Consider the following 23,155-nt stretch of genomic DNA (forward strand, 5'->3'; position numbering starts at 1 on the left):
ACTGACTTAAAGGCTTATGAAAAGATTAACACGTTGTTCCAAAAAGAAGTGGAAATATATTCCCACCCAGATATTACCTTTTTTAAACATATTTAAAAACACACTTTTTGGAATCTATAAATTTAAAAACGTATTTAGCTACCTACTCTAGAGTAGGATCACAGGACTGATGTGTTTAATGTTTATATCGTTGGCTGTTCTTGTATATAAAATGTTCATTGCTAACCAGTAGTTTTGGATACTGTTTTAAAAGTAATATTTCTACTAAGTAAACCAAGCTGAAAGTTTGTTGTTTATGACTTTCCTTTCATCCAGATATGGAACTTGTTAGTCTATTGGATTTGGAATTAAAATTATAAATGCATAGGATCACTGGAGCCATTTTCAAATCACGAAATAGATTGGTAAGTCAGTGTTGTGCCAGAAGAATATTTTCTTTTTCCTTGCAGTAATGTTCTCACTTGAGAGGAGAAGAGAAGGTATATACAGCTGCTGGTTTTCGTATACAGATATAGGGCACTAGGTCTGTGTAATACTTTGGTCTTTTTTGGCTTATTATGTGTCATTATATAATGCCTGCATCTGTAACTTTCACTCCATGCATCTGAAGAAGTGAGGTTTTTTACTCACGAAAGCTTATGCCCAAATAAATCTGTTAGTCTTTAAAGTGCGACCGGACTCCATGTTGTTTTTGTGGATACAGACTAATACGGCTACCCCCTGATACTTTATACCATGATTGCTTTACAAATCCTCATTCCTTCCATTGTTAAAAAATGTAGAAAAATCAAGAAAAATATTAAGTGAATTATGACAATTTAAGTGCTCACCCAGCTGAATTTCCCTCCTGTAGCCACAACATATCACTGTATCTGATGCAACGGTGTAAAAGTATCTTGAGAAGTGATCACTACATACAAGTTTTTGTGAAAATGCACTTTCACTGGATCACTTTTTTTTTTAAATTACATCTAAGTCACTGCATGGAATGATTATGAAAGCCTATTTGTACCCAGAAATTCTTTCAAACTATCTTTCAATCAATTAAAGGCTGAGAAATAAGAATAAATTTGTTATTTTCATTTATGGTAAGTTTGGCTCTATGATCCATGTTCTCTTGGCAAATTCAATAGAAATTATTTTGCTTTGGGAATCAAAGTCAGGGACCAGAGAATGTTTAGAGCTTAATCTCGTCCTCCTGCTGCTTGCAGCCAATATTCAGTCTGTTATTTTTCAGGTGATATATGAAATATTCTCTGTAGGCCACTGCCATTTTTAGCCAGTTAGACACTTGTCTATAGAAGAGCCATTTTATCTCGTTTAAGGAGTTTTGGAATCCTGTCCTAGTGAAAACTATGGGGACTGGGTCCTCTGGCCCCTCTAGAATTCTCAGGACTTCTTTTTTTTCCCCTCTCTTCAAACATTCCATCCTCTTTCTTGAGGAACTAAGTGTTCTTAGCCATACTGGCAATCACATCCTTGGTCTACTCAACCAGTTTTCTTGCCTCTACACAGCCACATCTACCCAAAATATCAATTTGCAACATCCAATCTAGACTCTAAATTGGTAGAATTTTAAAGGAGAATTTTATCAAGATTGGAATCCAGCGATGCTTGCATTTATTGTTTTTGCCATCCATTTTCAGTAGCAGACCTCCCAAAATTCTCCAATTCAGTTAAAGAAGGCTGAAGTGTCAGGCTAATATGCCTAATTTTGCTTTGAAATAGCCCTGCTTGAGGCTGTAGTATTTGTCTCTTAGATATTTCTCTCTTTAGGTAGGCATAAATCAAGTATTGGGGAAGAGATTCAAATTAAGACTTCCAAAAGCTCTGGAAAAACAAAAGAAATTTGCAAAGAGACCAACAGAAGCATATCTTCTCCGCTGCTATTCACCAAGCTCCACTTGTGAGCTTATTTTTTATTTTAATTTTAAGGTGGAAAATGAGCTTTCCCTAATTTTTTTATATAGTGATTAACTTTCACACCAATGGAATTGATGGCACACACAAAAACTGATACTGCTATCTTGATATTTGTATCTTACCTGCCAATGGGTAATGCATTGCGAATAATCCTCTGGCTACCTCTAGTGTACTCAATGTCCACTGTAATTGGGGCAGAGTAGGTCATATCTCTCAAGCGACACTTAAAAGGAAAGAGATAAATAGTTTAGACTTTTTCTCCCTTACTTCAGAGTGGAGATTCAAGATCTACTCGGAAGATCCCACTTTTGCCGGGCCTCTCACCTACAACCACGAAGGATGAAAGCAAAAGAGAGCTAGATGGAGTCTCTTCAGTGTCTGTCAAACAAAATCCAAGGAACTCCAAAGTCTTTTTTTTTTTTTAAACAAAAGTTTCAAGACTTCAATAGCAGCCATGGTAACTGCTTCTTCAGATGGAAACATTGTGGCCACATGAAGCCATTTAACTTTTAAAGCGATGGCACCTTCCACAAATGCAGGTAGTGCTAATATGTAAAAATTGAAAACTGGATTTCAAGACCATTCCCACTCCCACCGGTGTTCAGATCTGGTGTTTTGGTTCAGGCATGTCTCTACGTACTGTATCTTAACAGCAAACAGCATGCAGCAATTGAAAGCCTTGTAAGGCAGCCAACGTGTAAGATTAAAAAAGGACATTTAGCTGCTAGCTTTTTAATACAATAATGGACAATTACATGGTGCTTCTTTTACGAAAGAGGAGTTATAAAAGGTTGAAATTTTAAAATGTTACTTTCTCTCAATTCCCTAAATCCCCACATGCAAGTTCCTCAGATATCAATAGGAGCATCATGCACAGACCTAGGGCATAAAATAGTCCAAGGCTCTGTCATTCTGAACGTTCTTGATCTCCCCAGTCTTCTCTCCCCAGTCCCCACACCAGTAATCTAATGTCAAACTAGTTTTGCATAAACGTCTGCAATGTTAATGCAAATGAATATTGTATCAACAGAAGACTTCAAAGCTACATACTGTATCTTATTCATGGCCTCAGCCCTTGAGTATGTTACCTTCATTTAGGCACATAATTCTCAGGATTCTGATGTACTCATTGAAGGTTTTGTACAGCTATGAATACAGAATTAACAGTATATGGAGTAAAATGAGGGTTTATGATGGAAGACAGTTTGCCCTATGGGTGGGGACATGTCTATACACAAGATGGGCCCGAAGGGTTACTGCATATTGGATGTCTCTTTTTTCCCCTGCTAAAGACAAACAGTTTCTCCAGTAACAAAAATTAATTTACACCAGCAGTTCTCAAACTTGTTGGTCACATGGTGCCAGCTCTCCTCCTATTTTCCCGCTGCTAAATGGCAGTAAAAACACAACATTAAATAATTCCTTAATATTACTTGTGTGTGTGAGCAGTTGGGATAATGGTCACAGGAACGGTATGTGGTGATGAACGGAGAGGGAGGTGGTGATCCATGAGACAATTCCTTTAAAAAGTAGTCTGGATCACGAAAGAGCTTGAGAACACCTACCTATATTTTATCCCTTTTAGAAAATAAAATGAACACAAATTCCATGAAGAGCAGAGAAGTGGAACAGGAGCCAGACAGGTGCTTAAAATCTAAAGTCCATATGTAGACCCTTAAGTAAATGGTCTGATTTTCAAGAGTGTGGACGACCTACCAGCTCTCAAAGACAGGTACTCGAAGTCTACAAAGGTGCAAAAAAGATTACATTTAAAGAACATTAAGGATGTTCTGTTGTGGTTAAGGCACTGGATGGGAACCCAGAAACACTAGGTTCTGGGTTCTAGTTCGGGCTTTGTCTCAGACATCCAACATGATACAGGGAAAAACTATCATAATGCACAAGGGACTGAATTAATATTACACAGACAACTTTAATTCTGGCACTTCCTAACTTATGAGTGGTTGATTTTGCAAACTTAATGTTCTTTAAAAGCTGTTTTTTCTATGAAATATGAATATATATTCATAGAAAATATTCATTTTGGTTTATCAGGAGGGCCTACTGCTTTAAACCGGAAGAAGATATTTAAAAAAAAATGAACAATTACTTATTCAGGTATTTAGTCATTTCACAACTACTGGGATGATTTTCTTTCAATTACAATCTTAACTAATAATGCCTTCTTTTCCCAAACTAGGAATATACCTGGCCATTATAAGAATCTTTCCTGATAGCAAAAAGATACTGGGCAGGAAAAACTACACACAACATCTACCCACCCACTCTCACCAGTAAACATGAAATGAAATCTACAGTTGGATTCACTATTACCTCATGAGGAGACACAGGTCTTGTTACATTAAAGCTTTCTTCAACATCTGGAACTCCCACATAGATATTGAGGTATCTGTAATACAAACATTGCTATTATCAACCACTAAGATATTTGTGTGGTAGAACTGAAGGAAGCAGAGTCCATTTTTCAACACAATTCATTTTGATAATCTTCCATTCTAATAATAAACAAATAGCAACTGTCTTCCCAGAGTATCCCATAGCGCTTGAGCTATGCTCTATCCGGAATTTTGAAATAAATCTTGGAATTCATATACAAAAATAAAAGCAAAGTTACCGTTGCAAATTAAGAGTTGTATTGGGCCCTCAACTATGAGAATTCACCAAACTACTGAAAAACCATCACTACAATGTCTTTTTACTGCATGGCTATCAATTCTGTTTAATGGGGCCACTCAAAGCTCTATAGTGATCTCTTTTTTGGAGTGTGGTTTACCTCATCCTACTCAAGTATAATCACAGTGTAACCACATGTACATTTTTATAGTCAATTACAAATTGTTATGCAAGATAATACTTATACTGCTACCACCAATACAGAAATCAACCTTATGCTTACTTCAAATACCACATTGGGTCAGCATCACTTGTGACTTTTTCATTGGCTTTCATGATTTTCTTTATCTGCAAAAGAGAAAAAAAAAGAATTGAGTCACGTGACTTTTGTAAATTTAGGCCTATTCCCTTCCCACCAAGGAAGCATACCTCTACATTGATGAAATAGTTGAATGAGTCTATGTGCTGCTTCACAAGTCCTTTCACCTAAAATAAAACAATACATATACAGCAGAATTAGCCTCAGGAAAATTAGTCACAAAAGCAATGCAGAAATTAATATGTAGGAATTAATTTTACTTATAATAGTTTCTGGATCAACTTTAACGTTTTCTAGCTGAGGAGTTTCTGAAAACCCACAGGGTGACCAGCCTGATTCTACACTACATCTCCAGGTTTACGCCAGCATAACTCCACAGATTTCAACAAAGCCTCAACTGAAATGTACTAGATTTATAGCACAAACTGTGCATATAACTGAACCTCATAAGTTTGCATGATTAATGGGGAAAACCATTGTGAATTAACATTTTTTGCCAGTTTGCCATTATGGCAGATGCCTGGGATATTAATCATTTGTCAGATGTGAAGACAGAAGAACTGTGTGGGATTAAAGGAAAAGGTCAAGGAGCAGACTCAGGTTACAACTATAAGGCAGGGGAGAAAGAGGGAGAGGTCCAGCAAGATGTGAGAGACTGAATGAGGAAAAAAAGCCTCAGACAACCTGCCCCAGAGACACTAGAGTTGGGGGAGGAATGTAATAAGTAAGGTTAAGATTCTGTCACGGGTATTTTTAGCAAAAGTCAGGGACAGGTCGCGGGCAATAAACAAAAATTCACAGAAGCCTGCAACCTGTCCCTGACTTTTACTAAAAATCCCCTGGGGCTGAGGGAAAAACAAATAGAGCACTGTCGCTTGCAGCTACTTCAGCCCCCCTGGTGGCGGCTGCTACTCTGACAGCTCCTGCTTCGGCCCACCTCAGGGCTGGCTGTCGCCCGTGGCTTCTGTTCTGGTGGCACCCAGGCTGACTGCCGGCAGCTGCTCCAGTCCCACTGCTGCTCCTGCGAGAAAGGGTGACTGCCGCTGCTCCAGCCCCAGGGGTGCTCACCCAACCCCAGCCGCTGCTTCAGGCCTGGGGCTGACAGCTGTTCCAGCCCTGCCCCAGAAGTAGTCACGGAAATCATGGAAAGTCACAGAATCTGAGACTTCTGTGAATCCTATCCTTAGTAATAAGCAAGTACCAGGAGACACAGACATAAAACTAGTAGCTTCTAGGCCTATCCTGCAGGAGAAACTTTAACAACTCCAGACAGAGCCTCCCATCTGCTTGCTGAGCAGGAAGCATAATCCTACCAGCACTTACACCACCCAGTGCTTATTGATGGTTCAGAAGCCGGACCCACCAGACATCAACATGTAGAAATCAATGCTGCAGATGTTCAGAATTAAGTTTAATCAATGCAAGCATTAGAAAGGTTGTACTGTATTATAAAAAGTGGAAGGTAAATATAACACACTACATTTATTCATTTTTTTAAAACATAGCATCTCTAAGGGACACTGAATCTCAGTACTCCACGGAAATAATTAGCCACAAGCTGCAAAGGAAAGGAAGCTTTCATAGGGGAAGGTTTGTCCAGTGGTTAGGACTATCTATCTATCTATATCTAGATACACCGCTACCTCGATATAATGCTACCCGATATAACACGTATTCGGATATAACGCGGTAAAGCAGTGCTCCGGGGGGGCGGGACTGCGCACTCTGGTGGATTAAAGCAAGTTCAATATAACACGGTTTCACCTATAACGCGGTAAGATTTTTTGGCTCCCGAGGACAGCGTTATATCGAGGTAGATGTGTATATATATAAGCAAATGGAAACATACAAATATAACTCACTTTATGAAAATGTGTTAAGGTTCTCTTTAAAATTAATTGAAAGCAATAGCTAACTCAAGAGTTACCCAGCTGGCTCCACACTGATTAAAAGTCTAGAAAACATGATCTATAAAAAAAAAGATTGAAAAATTGCATTTGTTTAGTCAGAGGAAGAGAAGATTGACAGGGAACATGAGAGCAGCCTTCAAAAGTATGTAAAACGTTTTTTATAAAGAAAAGGGTGATCAATTGTTCTCCTTGTCCACCGAGGACAGGGCAAGAAGTAATGGGCTTAAAATTGCAGCAAGAGAGATTTAGCTTGGACATTAGGAAAAACTTCCTAACTGTAAGGGCAGTTAAGCACTGGAATAAATTAACAAGGGAGGTTGTGAAATCTGTCATTGTAGGATTTTAAGAACAGTTTAAACAAAACAACTGTCAGGGATGGTCTAGATCAGGGGTCGGCAACCTTTCAGAAGTGGTGTGCCGAGTCCTCATTTATTCACTCTGATTTAAGGTTTCACGTGCCAGTAATACATTTTAACATTTTTAGAAGGTCTCTTTCTAAACGTCTATAATATATAACTAAACTATTGTTGTATGTAAAGTAAATAAGGTTTTAAAAATGTTTAAGAAGCTTCATTTAAAATTAAATTAAAATGCAGAGCCACCTGGACCAGTGGCCAGGACCCGGGCAGGGTGAGTGCCACTGAAAACCAGCTCGCGTGCCGCCTTCGGCACGCGTGCCATAGGTTGCCTACCCCTGGTCTAGATAATACTTAGTCCTGCCTCAACACAAGGAAATGGACCAGATAACCTCCTGAGGTCCCTTTCAGCCCTTCATTTTTAAGAGCCGGTTTGACAAAGCCCTGGCTGGGATGATTTAGTTGGGAATTGGTCCTGCTTTGAGCAGGGGGTTGGACTAGATGACCTCCTGAGGTCCCTTCCAACCCTGATATTCTATGATTCTATGATTTCTATGAAGTCCCCATGGATTTAAGGAAAGCAATACAACAAAAAATGACTCCCAGACAAAATTATTTTGATATACAATATTTTACAAAAACTCAGCATATGAACAATGAATGAAAATGTAGAACATACAAAATATGTGGTTCTATCATTATTTGTCTAACTTTTAAACTTCTTTCAGAAGACATGAACAGAGATTTATCAAAAATTTGACTCCAACACAAAAATCACAATACACAGCATTTGTATTGTATGGTGTCGGCACAAATACAATGCTATATAACAAAAGGACACAGTGAAGGATGTAGACTTTTGATGTAAAGCATGCAGCAAATTGCATCTCTTCCACCCACGCCTGCAGACCAGGACACTGGGGTACATGGTCCCAACAGCCCTCCCCCAGTAAGAACATTCTTACAGCCTCGGGAATTCTGATGATGTCACTAGTTCAAGCCTCTGCAAGTAGTTTGTGGGGGTGGCTGGTAGAGATGTAAGGAAGGGGTCGTAAATGAGATGGGTATTAGGTATTGGGCAAGCCAGAGGTACCATCACAGCCCTGGGCCAGAATGACATTAAAGCACATAAATGACTGCTGGACTTTGTTCTTCTGCACTGGATACATGCAGGGACCCATTCTGCCCCCATGCAGCAGCAGAGGTAGTGAGAGACTCCTGGTGGTTTAACAGCCCTACATAGGGGGAGGAGCAGGACTGTCATGGAGCAGGAGTTGTGGGGTATATTGAAAAGGGAATTAATAATACTAGATTGCAGAGAGTCTATATAAAAGTGAAGAAAAAAGACAATGCAATAAGAATATAAAAATAGGCAGTGCACCCACGGTCACTTTGGAAGGGACTGCAGTGATGATGCTACAGGAGCAAAGGGGGCTGTGGTTTGATAGAGAATTTATAAAGTGCTAATACTAAATGTTTACATCTAGTTGTGCACATTAGCAGCTTAGACTGCCATCTGCACGGTATTGTTACTGTCACAGTCATCCTCCCTCCTACTTATTATTACTCACAGTTTGTGAGTTAGCTTTGCAGATTTGGGTCCTAAACACATATGAGAGTTGTCCCTGAGTTCAGCAGAGCTACTCACATGCATGAGTGAAGTCATGCATGCATGCATCTTTGCAGGATCAGGATTTTAGATTGCATGCTCTATGGGACAGAGACCATAGCTACCTAGTAAATGTTTTACAGACCCTAGACCAATGAGCTAGATTGGTTCTTTGGGTAACACTGAAATAAAAAACAAACCAAAAATCACTGCCTGTATTTCATAAACCACTGTTTCAAACTGGCTAAAAAAAATGGCTACCTCTAAAGAGAGACTGCCTCAAACTATTCCCTTTGAGATTAATCAAGAAACTTTCATTTATGTAATAGGCTTGCCTCTCATATTATGGGGGCAGGAACTGGATGACTGTAGAGAGAATGCAAACTCCAGATGCAAAGGGGACAGGTGGTCTGGGAAATAACAGAGGAAAAGACATAGAAGAAGGTTAAAAAAAAGAGGAAAGACAGAAAGAAGAAAAAATAATGGACTTGATAAAGAGGGAGAATGTTGTAGGGAATAATAAAATAAAAAAGCATAGAAAAAAGTCTGAAACAAAACAGAGAACTTTTGAGGTTAATCAGAGAAAGGGAAGCTTTCTGATGCTCTGGAGGGTGGACTGAGGAGCATACAGGATTGGAGGAAGGTTTGGCTATACAAGGCATTAATGGATTGTGAGAGGTTGGGCAGCCATGAATTAGAGTTGGGAGAGGAGAAAGAGAGACCATTGGGGAGTCCCTACTTTTACAAGCAAGGAAACTAAATGTGAGAACGCAAGGGTTTTGGTTGTGCTGAAGGACAAGGGCTGAAAATAAAAAGTTTAGAGAATCTGCAAGAATGTGCAATGCTGACATAGGATTTTAAAATGAATGCATTAGGTTTTAAGATTAAAACACAGTTGACCATCTTTTATCTTGTCAAAACACTGTCTGTAGCAAATCAGTCTTAAACTGAAAACAATTTAACTAGTGCAAGAGCTTGAACATTCATGTACAAGTGAAACATACAAAGCAACACTGACCTTTAGAAAAGCTGGAAGAAGCCTCCATTTTTCCTAAAAACAAAAAAAAAAAAACACAATTTGAAATAGCTGCAGGAGTGTACCTAACAAAAATCTAAAAAACCTAATCACTATTCTTCTACCTAGGGTGGCCAGGTGTCCAGTTTTCGACCAGAAAGTCTGGTTGAAAAGGGGACCTGATGGCATCCAGTCATATCTACTGACCAGACACTCAAAGTCCAGTTACTGCAGGCAGGGAGGCGGGAAGGCGCCAAGTCATCACCCACGCCAGCCCCTACTCAGCCAGGGCCGCCTCCTACCTGCGTCTGGCATCTGCAGCTCTCAGCCCCAACTCTGCAGGTGAGTCCCTCCTGAACCACATGGGGGGGGGGGAGGGGGGGAAAGGGGAAATGCAGCAGGAGGGGGGGGGAGGGGGAAGGAGGAGCAAATGGGGGGTGGGGCCTCGGGGGAGAGGGGTGGGGGGGGGGGGGCCTCAGGGGAGGTTCTGCATTCCTGCTGGAGTGTCCAGTTTTTATATATTACAAAGTTGGCAATCCTACTTCTACCATTAAGACTATTTAAAGTCAAGTCAATGTAGAGAAGAGGGACTGTAACTAGTCAATCAAAATTAGTAATATGAACAAGCAAATAATTTAAATAATCCAGTAATCTATGTGTGCAATACAAACTATATTCAAGGCACAGACAAAGGGATACAGTTAAATTAGTCAATTTAAAAACAAGTTAACAAAATACAAGTTTCTGAGAAAACACCACTTAAATACTATGTCCTGATTTATTTTAAAAAAGAAAAAAAGCCACTCTTTAAAAAGTTTAAGTGTTTTGTTTTCAACGAGAGAGAAAACTATGGTCCTAATTCTACAAACGCTGATGCACGCAGCCAAACAAAGCACTGTCAAAACTGAAAAAATACTTATTCCTGCTAACTTCTTTCAGCTGTACAGTAATCTCAAGTATTACTGTAGTTAAAAAGTAGGTTCAAAACATTCAGACAAACGTGACTTGCAGGTTAACAGTATGTCTAACTTTATAGGTATCTAAAGAGTCAAAGACAGCTAAGATTCTGAACATTAAATAATATATTCAACCAGCCTGTGCAATTCTAAAATGAACAAAAGTAAGTCAAAAAATTGTTATTGATATATCCTATATTGGGGCTGGTCCACACTACCCGCCTGATTCGGCGGGTAGAGATCGATCTTCTGGGATCGATTTATCGCATCTCATCTGGACGCGATAGATCGATCCCAGAAGCGCTCCCCCGTCGACTGCGGAACTCCTGCTTGCCGAGAGGAGGAAGCGCTGTCGACGGGGGAGCTTGCCTGCGCCGCGTGGACCCGAAGTAAGTAAATTTAGTTCGATCTAGGAAACGTCTACTTCAGCTACGCTATTCTCGTAGCTGAAGTTGCGTTTCCTAGATCGATCCCCCGCCCCAGTGTGGACCTGCCCTTGGAGTCCCAGCTATTGTTTGTATCACTTGCTTTCAAAGACATGAAATTCAGTTGACTTTTATTCAGTCTTAGTCTAACTTTGTTTTTCATATTTCACAGCTTAATGTTTACATTTCAAATCTAGGGAGGAAGAACTGAATGCAAATCAAGTTAAATTTTTCCACCACTGTTTAAAAATAAATCTTGCTGTCTCACAACAAACTATTTTGGTATGTAGTAGTATGCATAAACATAAGCATGGAGGAAGGTGGGTTAAATAAAGGGTTATAACTTTGCACAGTTTGCCCTGTAGGATAAACTTATGTGCATCACAAGTAAAATTGGCCCAAAATTAGTTTCAGGGCAGCTGCACAGATACAGGACCAACTAAGGCCTGGTCTACACTAGGCGTTTATGTCGACTTTAGCGCCGTTACATCGACTTAACCCTGCACCCGTCCACACCACGAGGCCATTTAGTTCGACATGGAGCTCTCTTTAAATCGATTTCTGTAATCCTCCCCAACGAGAGGAGTAGCGCTAAATTCGACATGGCCATGTCGAATTAGGCTAGGTGTGGATGGAAATCGATGCTAATAGCTCCGGGAACTATCCCACAGTGCAACACTCTGTTGACGCTCTGGACAGCAGTCCGAGCTCGGATGCTCTGACCAGCCACACCCCGGGAAAATTTGAATTCCTTTTCCTGTCTGGGCAGTTTGAATCTCAGTTCCTGTTTGGACATCATGGCGAGCTCAGCAGCAGTGGCAACGATGCAGAGCTCTCCAGCAGAGGTGACCGTGCAATCCCAGAATAGAAAGAGGGCCCCAGCATGGACTGATCGGGAAGTCTTGGATCTCATCGCTGTGTGGGGCGATGAGTCCGTGCTTTCAGAGCTGCGCTTCAAAAGAAGGAATGCTAAGATCTACGAGAAGATCTCTAAAGCCATGGCAGAGAGAGGCTACAGCCGGGATGCAACGCAGTGCCGCGTGAAAATCAAGGAGCTGAGACAAAGCTACCAAAAAACCAAAGAGGCAAACGGACGCTCCGGATCCCAGCCCCACACATCCCGTTTCTACGAGGCACTGCATTCTATCCTAGGTGCGGCCGCCACCACTACCCCACCACTGACCGTGGACTATCAGGATGGGATATTGTCCGCGGCCGGTTCCTCCGACATGTTAGCTGACGGGGAAGATGAGGAAGGAGATGAAGAGGACGATGCAGTCGACAGCGCTTACCACGCTCCACTGTGTCTGCTGGGCTGCCTGGGCTCGGGAGCAGCCCATTAGTTCTGAGAACATGTCTTCACGCGTCTTCTTCTTCCTCCGCCTAATCTGCGCTAGCCTGATTGCTGGCAGCAGAGACTGGCATTGCTTTCAATGTGAAAGGAGGCCAGTGCTACTAATAGAGTTTTAAGCAGCCACAAGTCTACGGCTTACCATGATTGCCCGCTACAGAAGTTCAGGTCTGCAGCCACGCTTCTCAGATCACTCCAAGACCACCGCAAGTCCACAGGCACTGAAGGCGAGGGCCGAAAATTCGACCTTGTCCTGAGTGCGCATGTGAGAGGTGCAGTGCATGGTCTTGTTCACAGAGAAAGACTAGGTTCTTTGTGTACAATTTCATTTATCTGTCCCAGGAATTCACTCCCTTTTTACAATTCACACAGACACATCTGCGACTGTCTCCCAACCCAGCCTGTCAGCACATTCCCAGAGGCTAGCGCAGATTAGGCGGAGGAAGAAGAAGACGCGTGAAGACATGTTCTCAGAACTAATGGGCTGCTCCCGAGCCCAGGCAGCCCAGCAGACACAGTGGAGGGAGAACTTGTCACAAATGCACCGAGCAGTCATGGAACGGGAGGAGAGGTGGCGTCAGGAGGACCAACAGGCTACTGAAAAGCTGCTTGGACTAATGAGTGAGCAAACGGACACGCTCCGGCGCCTTGTGGATGTTCTGCAAGACCGGAGGCAGGAGGACAGAGCCCCGCTGCAGTCTATCTCTAACCGCCCTCCCCCGCCACCAAGTCCCACACCACCCTCACCCAAAGTCCAAAGAAGGAGGGGCGGCAAGGGCCGGTAAAACTTTCAGTCAACCCCGGCAGACTGCTCTAGCACTAGAAGGCTCTCATTCCCCAAAATTTGAAAAGTCCTTTCCTACCCACCCCACACAAGCCCCCGTCCAAGTTTCACCCCCCACGTTTCATGTGTGGTTCATAATAAAATATTTGTTCCTGTTCATTACTGTTTCCATCCTGTTCTTTTGGAGGAGAGTCTGTCTGAAGGGGGGTAAGGGGCTTGGTAATTGGACAGGACAGTCACCTTTAGCAGGGTACAGAGGCGGGGTCAGGTCCAGCATCAGGACACATACACAGTGCAGTCACTGGTTACCCTGGTCAGTCTTGGAGGTGGTTTTCATGTTCTGGGGGGGGGGAGGTTGCTCTGTGACTTTGTGGCGGGGGAGGGCAGTTACAGATCTTATGCAGCGGTCCTTATCCTGGCTCACAGATCCACGCAGCAGGGGATCTGTAACCCTACCCCCCCTGCCAGAAAGTCACATAGCCGACACATACACGCAGTCCCCCCCCAGGAGTGCTAGCAGGCTCCATTGAAATAACCAGTGCACCAGTGCGGAGCCTGTCATTCCGGGAGTTTAGAAGCATCATTTGCATCAGAACACTAAACCCGCCCCCCGCCAGTCTGCGTCCCCGGTTTAAAACATTCCCGCGAAAACAGCAATACAGACAACGGTGTTCATTAACAAAATAGAACTGATTTTATTTTTTGGGAAGGGGAAGGGGGTGAAGGGGGTATGTAACTGGAGAGGATAGTCAAAATGAACGGGGCAGGTTCAGCTTTTCTGTACACAAACTGAAAAGTCACAGGTTGCCCTGCTCACTCAGGAACCTAGCTTTCAAAGCCTCCCGGATGCACAGCGCGTCCCGCTGGGATCTTCTAATCGCCCGGCTGTCTGGCTGGGCGTAATCAGCAGCCAGGCTATTTGCCTCAACCTCCCACCCCGCCATAAAGGTCTCCCCCTTGCTCTCACAGAGATTGTGGAGCACACAGCAAGCTGCTATAACAATGGGGATATTGGTTTCGCTGAGATCACAGCGAGTCAGTAAGCTTCTCCATCTCCCTTTGAGACGGCCAAAAGCACACTCCACTACCATTCTGCACTTGCTCAGACGGTAGTTGAACAGTTCTTTTTCTGTGTCCAGGGCGCCAGTATAGGGCTTCATGAGCCAGGGCATTAGCGGGTAGGCTGGGTCCCCGAGGATCACTGTAGGCATCTCCACATCCCCAACAGTTATCTTGTGGTCCGGGAAGAAAATACCTTCCTGCAGCCGTCTAAACAGACCAGAGTTCCTGAAAACCCGAGCGTCATGAACCTTGCCCGGCCATCCGACGTTGATGTTTGTAAAACGTCCCCGATGGTCCACCAGTGCTTGCAGCACCATTGAAAAGTAGCCCTTTCTGTTGATGTACTGGCTGACCTGGTGGTCCGGTCCCAGGATAGGGATGTGAGTCCCATCGATAGCCCCACCGCAGTTTGGGAATCCCATCGCGGCAAAGCCATCTATGATGACCTGCGCGTTTCCCAGGGTCACTACCTTTGAGAGCAGTACCTTAACGATTGCGTTGGCTACTTGCATGACAACAACCCCCACGGTAGATTTGCCCACACCAAAGTGGTTCGCGACTGACCGGTAGCTGTCCGGCGTTGCAAGCTTCCAGAGGGCTATGGCCACTCGCTTCTGGACAGTGAGGGCTGCTCGCATCCGGGTGTCCTTGCGCTTCAGGGCAGGGGACAGCAACTCACAAAGTTCGAGGAAAGTCCCCTTCCGCATGCGAAAGTTTCGCAGCCACTGGGATTCATCCCAGACCTGCAGCACTATGCGGTCCCACCAGTCCGTGCTTGTTTCCCGGGCCCAGAATCGCCGTTCCACAATATCCACATGACCCATTGCCAACGTGATGTCCTGGGCGCTGGGGCTCGTGGTTTCTGACAGCTCTGTGCTACTCTCCGACTTCAGGCCATCACGGCGGTGTCGTAGCCTCCTCGCCTGATTTCTCTGCATCTGCCTCAGGGAAAGGTGTATGATAAGCTGTGAGGTGTTGAGAACGGCCACAACTGCAGCGATGGTCGCAGCGTGATCCATGATCGCAGTGCTGTGGCGTCCGCGCTGTCAATGACCAGAAAAGTGCGCGAACTGATTTCCTGCCGGCGCTTTCATGGAGGGGGGGAGGGCGTTAGTGACGGACGGATGACGACACATCTTTTTACCCAGAAGGCATTGGCGGCTCGACCCAGAATTCCGATGGGCAGCGGGGACTGCGGGAACGGTGGGATAGCTGCCCACAGTGCACCGCTTCCAATATCGACGCTCGCCCCATTAGTGTGGACTCACAAAGTCGAATTACTCTCCTTGGTGTGGACACACACGTTCGACTTTGCAATATCGATTCCACATATTCGATTTAAGTAAAATCGAACTACCCTCGTAGTGTAGACATACCCTAAGTAAAATCAGGATGGGCCTACATACAGTGCAAGTGGCAGCCTCAACCCTCTTGCGCGTACTATATGTGTGCTTGATTCCATGAAGCACCAGGCACCCACAATTCATTGAGCTCAGTGGAAACTAAGGTGGCTCAACACCTTGCAGGTAGGATGACCACCTTTCCCTAATTGGATGGCACAGTCCCAAAATGTACATTTCAAGTCCTGGTCCCAGGCTGAATGACTCTGGCACAGCTTTTATCCCCGATTCCCTGCAGTGCCATTCTGCATCTGCCGGAGGCTTAGGGACAGCCTCAGCCTCTTCGCAGTCGCGGGCGCTGAGGAGGGCCATAGCCCCCTCTTGCCACGAGGCCCTGCCCCCTGCTCCTCCTCTTCCCGTTGAGGCCAGAAGCCAGAGCTGGGCAATAGTAAGAGCTGCCCACGGAGCCTGGGCACGTCCCATGGGGGCGGGGACACGGGTCAGGTACTATTCTTGGGCACCCTGACCCCCCCATCCAGGGTAGGTAGAGGGTCCGGGGCTCCCTGGGTGGCTCTTAACACAGTCTTCCAACCTGGCCAAGGGACAGGGCCTCGGGGGAAGAGGAATTGCAGGGGCAGGGCCACAGAAGGGGTGGGGTTCTTGCATGTGTCTTCTTTTTGCACTTTGAAAAGGTGGCCACCCCACTTGGAGGATGAGGCCCTAAGGGAGCACATGATGAGTAAACTTTGCAATGGAACACAGTACTGGGCTCTTTGCCTTGTGTGAGTAGCAGCTACTGATGCAGTCACTATCAGCACAGCGTCGGATATGTTTCACAGGTGGTAACACTGCAATGAGTCATTGGTTTAAAGGCTAAATTTCTGACATCCTCCTTCTATCCACTAAACCCTTACCAAAAAAAGGGGGTGGGGAATTAAAATCTAAAAATGTCAAAAACAAAAGCCCCTAACCCATGCAGTGCTTTTACCCTGAAAAAGGAGGAGTGCCAGAGACTCCACAAAGTCCAGGAGGAACATTGCTATCGACTGTATGTGGAAGGGGCTCAAGTACTGTGGTGATGGGCAGCAGTGAAAGGTAGATACAGGGCTGGATAGGCAGATTTCCATAGGGGTAGGTAAGAGCCAGGCTCTTTGTGCGTCACCCTACAGGCGTTATCGAGACTGAAATTACACCGCGTTAGAAAGGCTGCTAACTGTCCCATGTAGACAAGGACGGCGGGTCGCACGTCGTGTTAGGTGGCCTAATCGTGGGCGGCTAACATGACCCTGCACGCGCCTGCCCTTGCCCACGCTGAGCGTGTCACTCCAACACCGAGCAGCGGGGGCGCTCACTGGCCTTGTAACATCCTGGGGCGGCCAAGGTCCCCCGGGGAAAGGCTGGGAGCCCTCCACCAGCTGCTGGGCTCAATGGCAAGGGAGGCTGCACAGCACCTAGCAGCACCAGGCCGGGCACCCTGCTAGCATCTCACTGGCTGCCGTGTCACTGGCACCAGACCCGGGGGCTGCCGGGCAGAGCAGCCAGCCTGGAGCTTGCGGAAAGGGTCAGGCCAGCGTGGAAAGGGTGGATTGATCCCGCGCATGCGCCACAGGTGACTCGGGATCCAGGTGCCTGGAGCCCGGAAAGCCCACGGGAGAGACGAACCTAGGGGTTGCGCGCATGCGCAGTAGGGGATGCTGCTGAAAGACCTGGGGCTGAAGCAGGAGCCTGTGCGCAAGCGCAACAGGGGGCTCGGCGAGACAGCTCGTGGGGGCTCCGCCGCTCGTTGCCATAGCGGAGCGAGCCCCTCCTCTGAGGGCCGGCGGCGCCTTTATCCCTCGCCCGCCCGCTCGCTCACCTCCACCGTGTTCACGGGAGCCGCCGCCTGCTCCGCGGTCAGAGTCCCCAGCTCGGCCGCTAACGCGTCCATGGCGAGCGCGGCGGAGACACGAGCCGGGAGGGACTCGGCAGCCGGCGGACGCTCCGCGCAATGGACCCGCCGTGCGGCGATGAAATCTGCCCCCACCACAACAGAGGCGCCGCGGGCCCGTTCCGCTTCTTTTAAAGAGCCCGCGGGGTGGCGGGGGACTCGCCCGCCCGCCCGCCCGGAGCGAGCTGCTGGTCCTGGCCCAGGAGCTCGGAAGCTGGGGGAGGGAAAATGCCCCCCTGAAACGCTCAGCACAAACCTCGCTCCCCAGAGACCGACTCTGAGCCTCACCCCCCGCCCCTAAACATAAGGGATGGGTCTGGTGAGAGGCTTGGAGAACTGCCCTAAACCTGATGTGACATGATGGGGGGCAGCAGGTTCCCCTCTCAGAACAGCTCCTCCCCTCCCCCGCACACCAGCCAGCCTGGGGTGGGATTTCAGTGTGACTTGTGCCATGGAAAGTTAAACTGTCTTCTACTGTTCACCCACCGGGGGGCGCTGTGTATAAAAGACTTTATTTAAATGAAACTAACAGAGGGTCCTGTGGCACCTTTAAGACTAACAGAAGTATTGGGAGCATAAGCTTTCGTGGGTAAGAACCTCACTTCTTCAGATGCAAGAACCTCACTTGCATCTGAAGAAGTGGGTAAGAACCTCACTTGCATCTGAAGAAGTGAGGTTCTTACCCATGAAAGCTTATGCTCCCAATACTTCTGTTAGTCTTAAAGGTGCCACAGGACCCTCTGTTACTTTTTACAGATTCAGACTAACACGGCTACCCCTCTGATACTTTATTTAAATGAAGTTCAGCCCTGCTGGGCAAAGCACACGGATGAACACGCCTGGTACAAACGAAGCTCTGTAGCCAGCAGCTCATATCCCTGCATAAGTATGTGACAGTATTGCATAGGACAAGTCCCTTTGTTATTATTTGAAGGGCACCATGGGAGAGTCGCTGTCATGTCATCATTTTCTGTATAGTGGGGAAGTACAAGTGAGCCAAAGCTGGAATCCGCACTAATATTTTTTTCTCTCTTATCCGCTGGTTAGGATTCCATGGGTTGAGAACTAAAAATAGACTCACAGATAATAGACAAACCAGCTGCAGATCAGCAACAAACTCTTCGATTTTGACTTTCTGCAGAAGACAGTTTGAAAGTGCTACTGCAGTCTCATTACCGTCTAGGTTGTCAGTTTACACTCTGCACAGCCACACAGACTGTCAATACGTAACAGTCATTATATTTTTTCCAGTCTTAATGCTGTTTGCCTTGTATGCACTATGCTCAAAAAGTGACATTTTATATCTATGACAGTGTTTCCCTGTCAGCGCCTCACAGATACTAACAAATTTATATACACAATACTCTGGTGAGGCAGCAAATTACTATAATCTCCATTTTGCAAATGAGGAACAAGTAAAGAAAGGTGATTTGCTCAAGGTCATATCTCCTGAATCCTACTCTGATGCCTGAACCACAAAATCATCCACAACACTGCAGAAAACTTTCCTCAAGTGGCACTTATTGTCAGGAATTGAAACTCCGTGGGACTCCTTAGCTTTGGAGTTACAAGGCCTCCTGTTGATTCAACATCTGAAATTGGGGGGCGGGGCGGGGAATCTGAGCAGCCATACATGTGGAGTCTTGGGATTGTCAACAGGGAACCTCAGGAGAATACACAAAAAATCACTTTCCTATCTTTCTGTGGGAGGGGGACTTTCCAGTTGACTAAAATGACAGCTCACTAGAAGCATCAATATACACAGTAAAAGTCCCTGTGTTGATTTTCTTAAAAGTTGTGTATAATGATTTTTAGGCACCATTTAAAAGTAAAGGTCACACTGGAAACATCCTTTAAACAAATCACTGTACTTTTTGTAATAAAAAGGAAGTCATACTTCAATAAGTGTGACTGTAGCATCCAAGGATATCTATGTACTGTGCAAACAATTAAATAAGGAATATAGGAATTGCCATACCATTCCAGACTATTGTTCCATTATTCTGGTATCATGTCTGGTGCACATAAATGGCCAGTACCAGATGGTCAGAAGAGAGCGCAAGGAATACCACAATGGAAAATTATGTAATAACCTGCCGAGGGGGAAGAGTTTTTTCTTAACCTTAGTGGTTGGCTTCTGCTCTAAAGGGTGATGGTGGATGTCCTAAAACTTTTATCCTACCTTATATAATTATGAATGTTCTTATCCACATAAAAGTGCAATCATCCTTTGAATCCTAAGTACTTGGCGTCAGTGATATGTTGTTGGCAGTGAGTTCCACACATAAATTAAACATGGTATAAAAATCAGCAGATTTTTTTGAGATAGGATTCCACTGTCAGGTAGGCATGTATTTTATTCCTTTTACACATGGGTAAATTGCAGAAGAAAATGGCTAAGTAATTTGTACCATATCAGTCAATGAATCAGAGGCAGAGCCAAGAACAGACCCGAGGAGTCCTCACTACAGCTCTAACCCCTAAAACACATCCCAGTTTTGAACATCCTTGAATAGAGTTTAAACTTAAATAATAGTATCATTACTGCATGCTGATTTTTTCTCATATAGATGATGACCAAGTGGGATAGTTAAAGATACAAGGCCAAGCAGGTGGTGGAGTTTGCAGTGAATGGTTTTGTTACTATTATAATTCTGAAGGCTGTGTAAATCAATCGTATTATGCTCACTTATACCAACAGTGAGTTTGGGACAGGGTTATTTCTCTTTAAAACCTGATATGTTGCTAGTTGGTTTTACAAGTGGTGGATGCTGCTTTATAATAAACATTTCTAAAAGGACTGTGAGTCAAAGACATCTAAGCCCTACACCCAACCTACAATATAAACAAAAACATTTAAAAGGGAAAGAAGAGCCCCTCACCGATAGCGTGGATTGATTTAATTCAGAAGCAGGAAACCTTGATTTAAATAATAAGTTTAAATCTTGATTTCTATTTATACTTTTTTGTTATTTTCTTCAAGAAAAGCTGGTTCGCACTGGCTGGTAAAATCAACAGTTTTTAACTAAATTTACCCTTTACACAAAATTTAAGCATTCTTTTTGGTAATCAGGCCAATACACTATATCTATACACATTTATTTAAACAATTATATAGCTTAATATACATTTATTCAGATTCTTAATTTTTACATTTTTTACATTAGAAAATGATGAACAATTCATTTCTTTCAGAGTAGCAGCCGTGTTAGTCTGTATCCGCAAAAAGAACAGGAGTACTTGTGGCACAGTCGCTAAGGTGCCACAAGTACTCCAATTCATTTCTTGTTTTCTAGATGGTTAATTTTTTACTTGTGATTTGTGTCAAGCTCTATTTGGATGAAAATTGGAATTAAATTTAAAATGAGTAAAACAGCTTTTAAAAATGCATTAGCTAAATAAAACTACCTTCAGTGTTCTGGAAACAAAAGCCAAATGTTTTGATAAACATGTTTTGCATTTAAAACTGATTTTTTAAACAAAGGAAGTATTGTTTGTCATTGGTGATTTGAAGTGATTGTTTTGGTACCATTATCCTTCAAGATTTTAGGACAGACCTCATCCTCCCTCACCTAGTTTTTATTCACAGATTGGGAGAGGAAAATGAGTTTTCCTGCTTTATCAACTCCCAATCAGTTTCTCAACTTTGAATGAACTAGTGATTGAACTGAACTAGTTGACTACACTGAAATGAAGGAAATATTCTCTCTGCACCGGCAGAAGAGGCTACTGCTGTAAAAAGCTGGTTTAACACTTCAACAACTCTAGTTCCTGGTGCTTAGTCACCAGTTCAGTGGCTTGACTTCCTTTAAAACTTGGACCACAAACAAGTACCGTTCAATATTGTTTTAAATGTATCTTAAATTATTTTAATAGATTATATCAAGTTTAGGTCTCAACATAGGTTGTCATAATTTCAAATTTAATTTTAAATGGGTTTATCTTTAAAGACAAAAATGTAATTTACATTATATCTTTTTTAAATTAAAAAATAAATTTTTATCCATGCTGATCACCAAACAGTGTTCTTCTCTGCCTTCACCTCCCCCCGAAAAGGTGGGGGCAAGAGAAACCCAAGATTGAATGGAAAGTAAAACCAGATGCAGGCAGGGTGACACAGCTGGACTTTAGCATCTGTTTAAATGAACCATGTATTGATTTGCCGTTCAGATTCTTTCCACTGAGTCTCTCTCTTTGATGGCTTTTTAAAAATTATTTTTAGCACTCTGGCAGTTGTGAGCAAAAGGGCAAGGATTGCTGGGTTTTGGTGGCTTCAGGAAGAAGATCAAAAACAATAGTTGTTGTCCATAACATTCTCTCTATGTACATAAAAGTGAAATAAAGGACCAATAATGTATACTCAAGTTTGTCAAAATAGAGATCACTAATGCATCTTCCAAAGGGAGGTTGCATGCCTAGCATAGGGTTCTAAAATAAGATATGCAGTCCCCAGGAAACCCTATACTGTGCATTATTGAAGAAATATGTAGAGGATAATATTAATGCCTGAAGATAAGCTGCAAGAAACAGGCCTGTAAATTAAAAGCAGCTTTTAGCTGTGAATTTACTCCACCACCAGTGATGTTAATTCCTGATTCAAACAAACTCAAGATATTTTGGTTTTGTTAGTTTGGAACTTCTGTGCCCTGTGTCTGACCAACACCAGATGCTTCAGATGAAGATGCCTCCCCTCCCCCAAAATATTGTTCACATAGTAGTTCTAGAGTAACCTACCTACCAAGTAAGATTTTCCTCAATATATCTCAGAGCTGGTTTATGCCCTGAAGCATGAGGGATTTATTACAGCTGTGTGGAGAAAGGTAGTTCTCTTTCATGGAGGATTTTATTTCAAAATTTGGTTTCATTCAGATTAGGATCCCAACAGTTCTCCGCAAAAGGGAATGGAGCCCCAACCAAAGGCAGGTTGCCCTGAAACCTGGGACCCTGAAAGCCCTCTCTGAGGCAAACCACCTGCAGCTCTGCTGAGGAGCCAGATGGGCAGGCTGCATGAAAGAATCCTAATAGAAACAATGCCTCCTAGGTTTTGAAACGTACCTGAGTTCGGTTGGAATTTTCAGGGATGTTTCAGATTTTGACAAATCAGCAAATTCTGACAAAATATCTTCTCAGAACTTTTTTGAACAGCTCTAGGTTTTAATCCCGACCAACTGTTTGGGTTTTTTGTTGGTTGGTTTTAAAATCCTCTCTATGCTAACTCTGGCTTGTTATCCATAGAAGTTTGTGATCCTTTTTTTGAATCCAACTAGAATTTTAGCTCTCAAGACTAGCTTGTGGTAACAAGTTCCTCAACTGGGTTCACTGAGAGTCCCCTGGCTCATGTAGCATGAGGATGAATTGGCATACCCAATTTACCAGCTCTACACCATTTGTTTTTGTACATACATACACACACCTCATCTCTCACAAGTAGACCGCTGCAATCTTTTCAGTCTCTTTTCTTGCAGAGTTTGGTGCTAGGAGTTACAAACTCATTCTGAGATTAGAAATCAAGGAGTGTTCCTTCCCACTCATGCACCATCACCA

General features: G+C 44.0%; 1 protein-coding gene across 1 annotated transcript in view; it reads right to left on the reverse strand.

The window, feature by feature from the left end:
* Positions 1-17,632, reverse strand: part of POLR3B (RNA polymerase III subunit B) — a 124,001-nt gene extending 106,369 nt beyond the window's left edge. The window contains exons 1-6 of the mRNA XM_026657465.1: positions 17,540-17,632; positions 9,770-9,802; positions 4,987-5,043; positions 4,841-4,905; positions 4,258-4,333; positions 2,046-2,146 (exon numbers count right to left, since the gene is read on the reverse strand). Of these exons, the coding sequence (XP_026513250.1) occupies positions 2,046-2,146; positions 4,258-4,333; positions 4,841-4,905; positions 4,987-5,043; positions 9,770-9,802; positions 17,540-17,611 (404 nt within the window). The 5' untranslated portion in view covers positions 17,612-17,632. The remainder of the gene's footprint in view (positions 1-2,045; positions 2,147-4,257; positions 4,334-4,840; positions 4,906-4,986; positions 5,044-9,769; positions 9,803-17,539) is intronic.
* Between the last annotated feature and the right edge of the window lie 5,523 nt (positions 17,633-23,155).

Source organism: Terrapene carolina, unplaced genomic scaffold (assembly GCF_002925995.2).
Source record: "Terrapene carolina triunguis isolate 2854851 unplaced genomic scaffold, T_m_triunguis-2.0 Scaffold247, whole genome shotgun sequence".
In the NCBI taxonomy this organism is placed as follows: domain Eukaryota; kingdom Metazoa; phylum Chordata; order Testudines; family Emydidae; genus Terrapene; species Terrapene triunguis.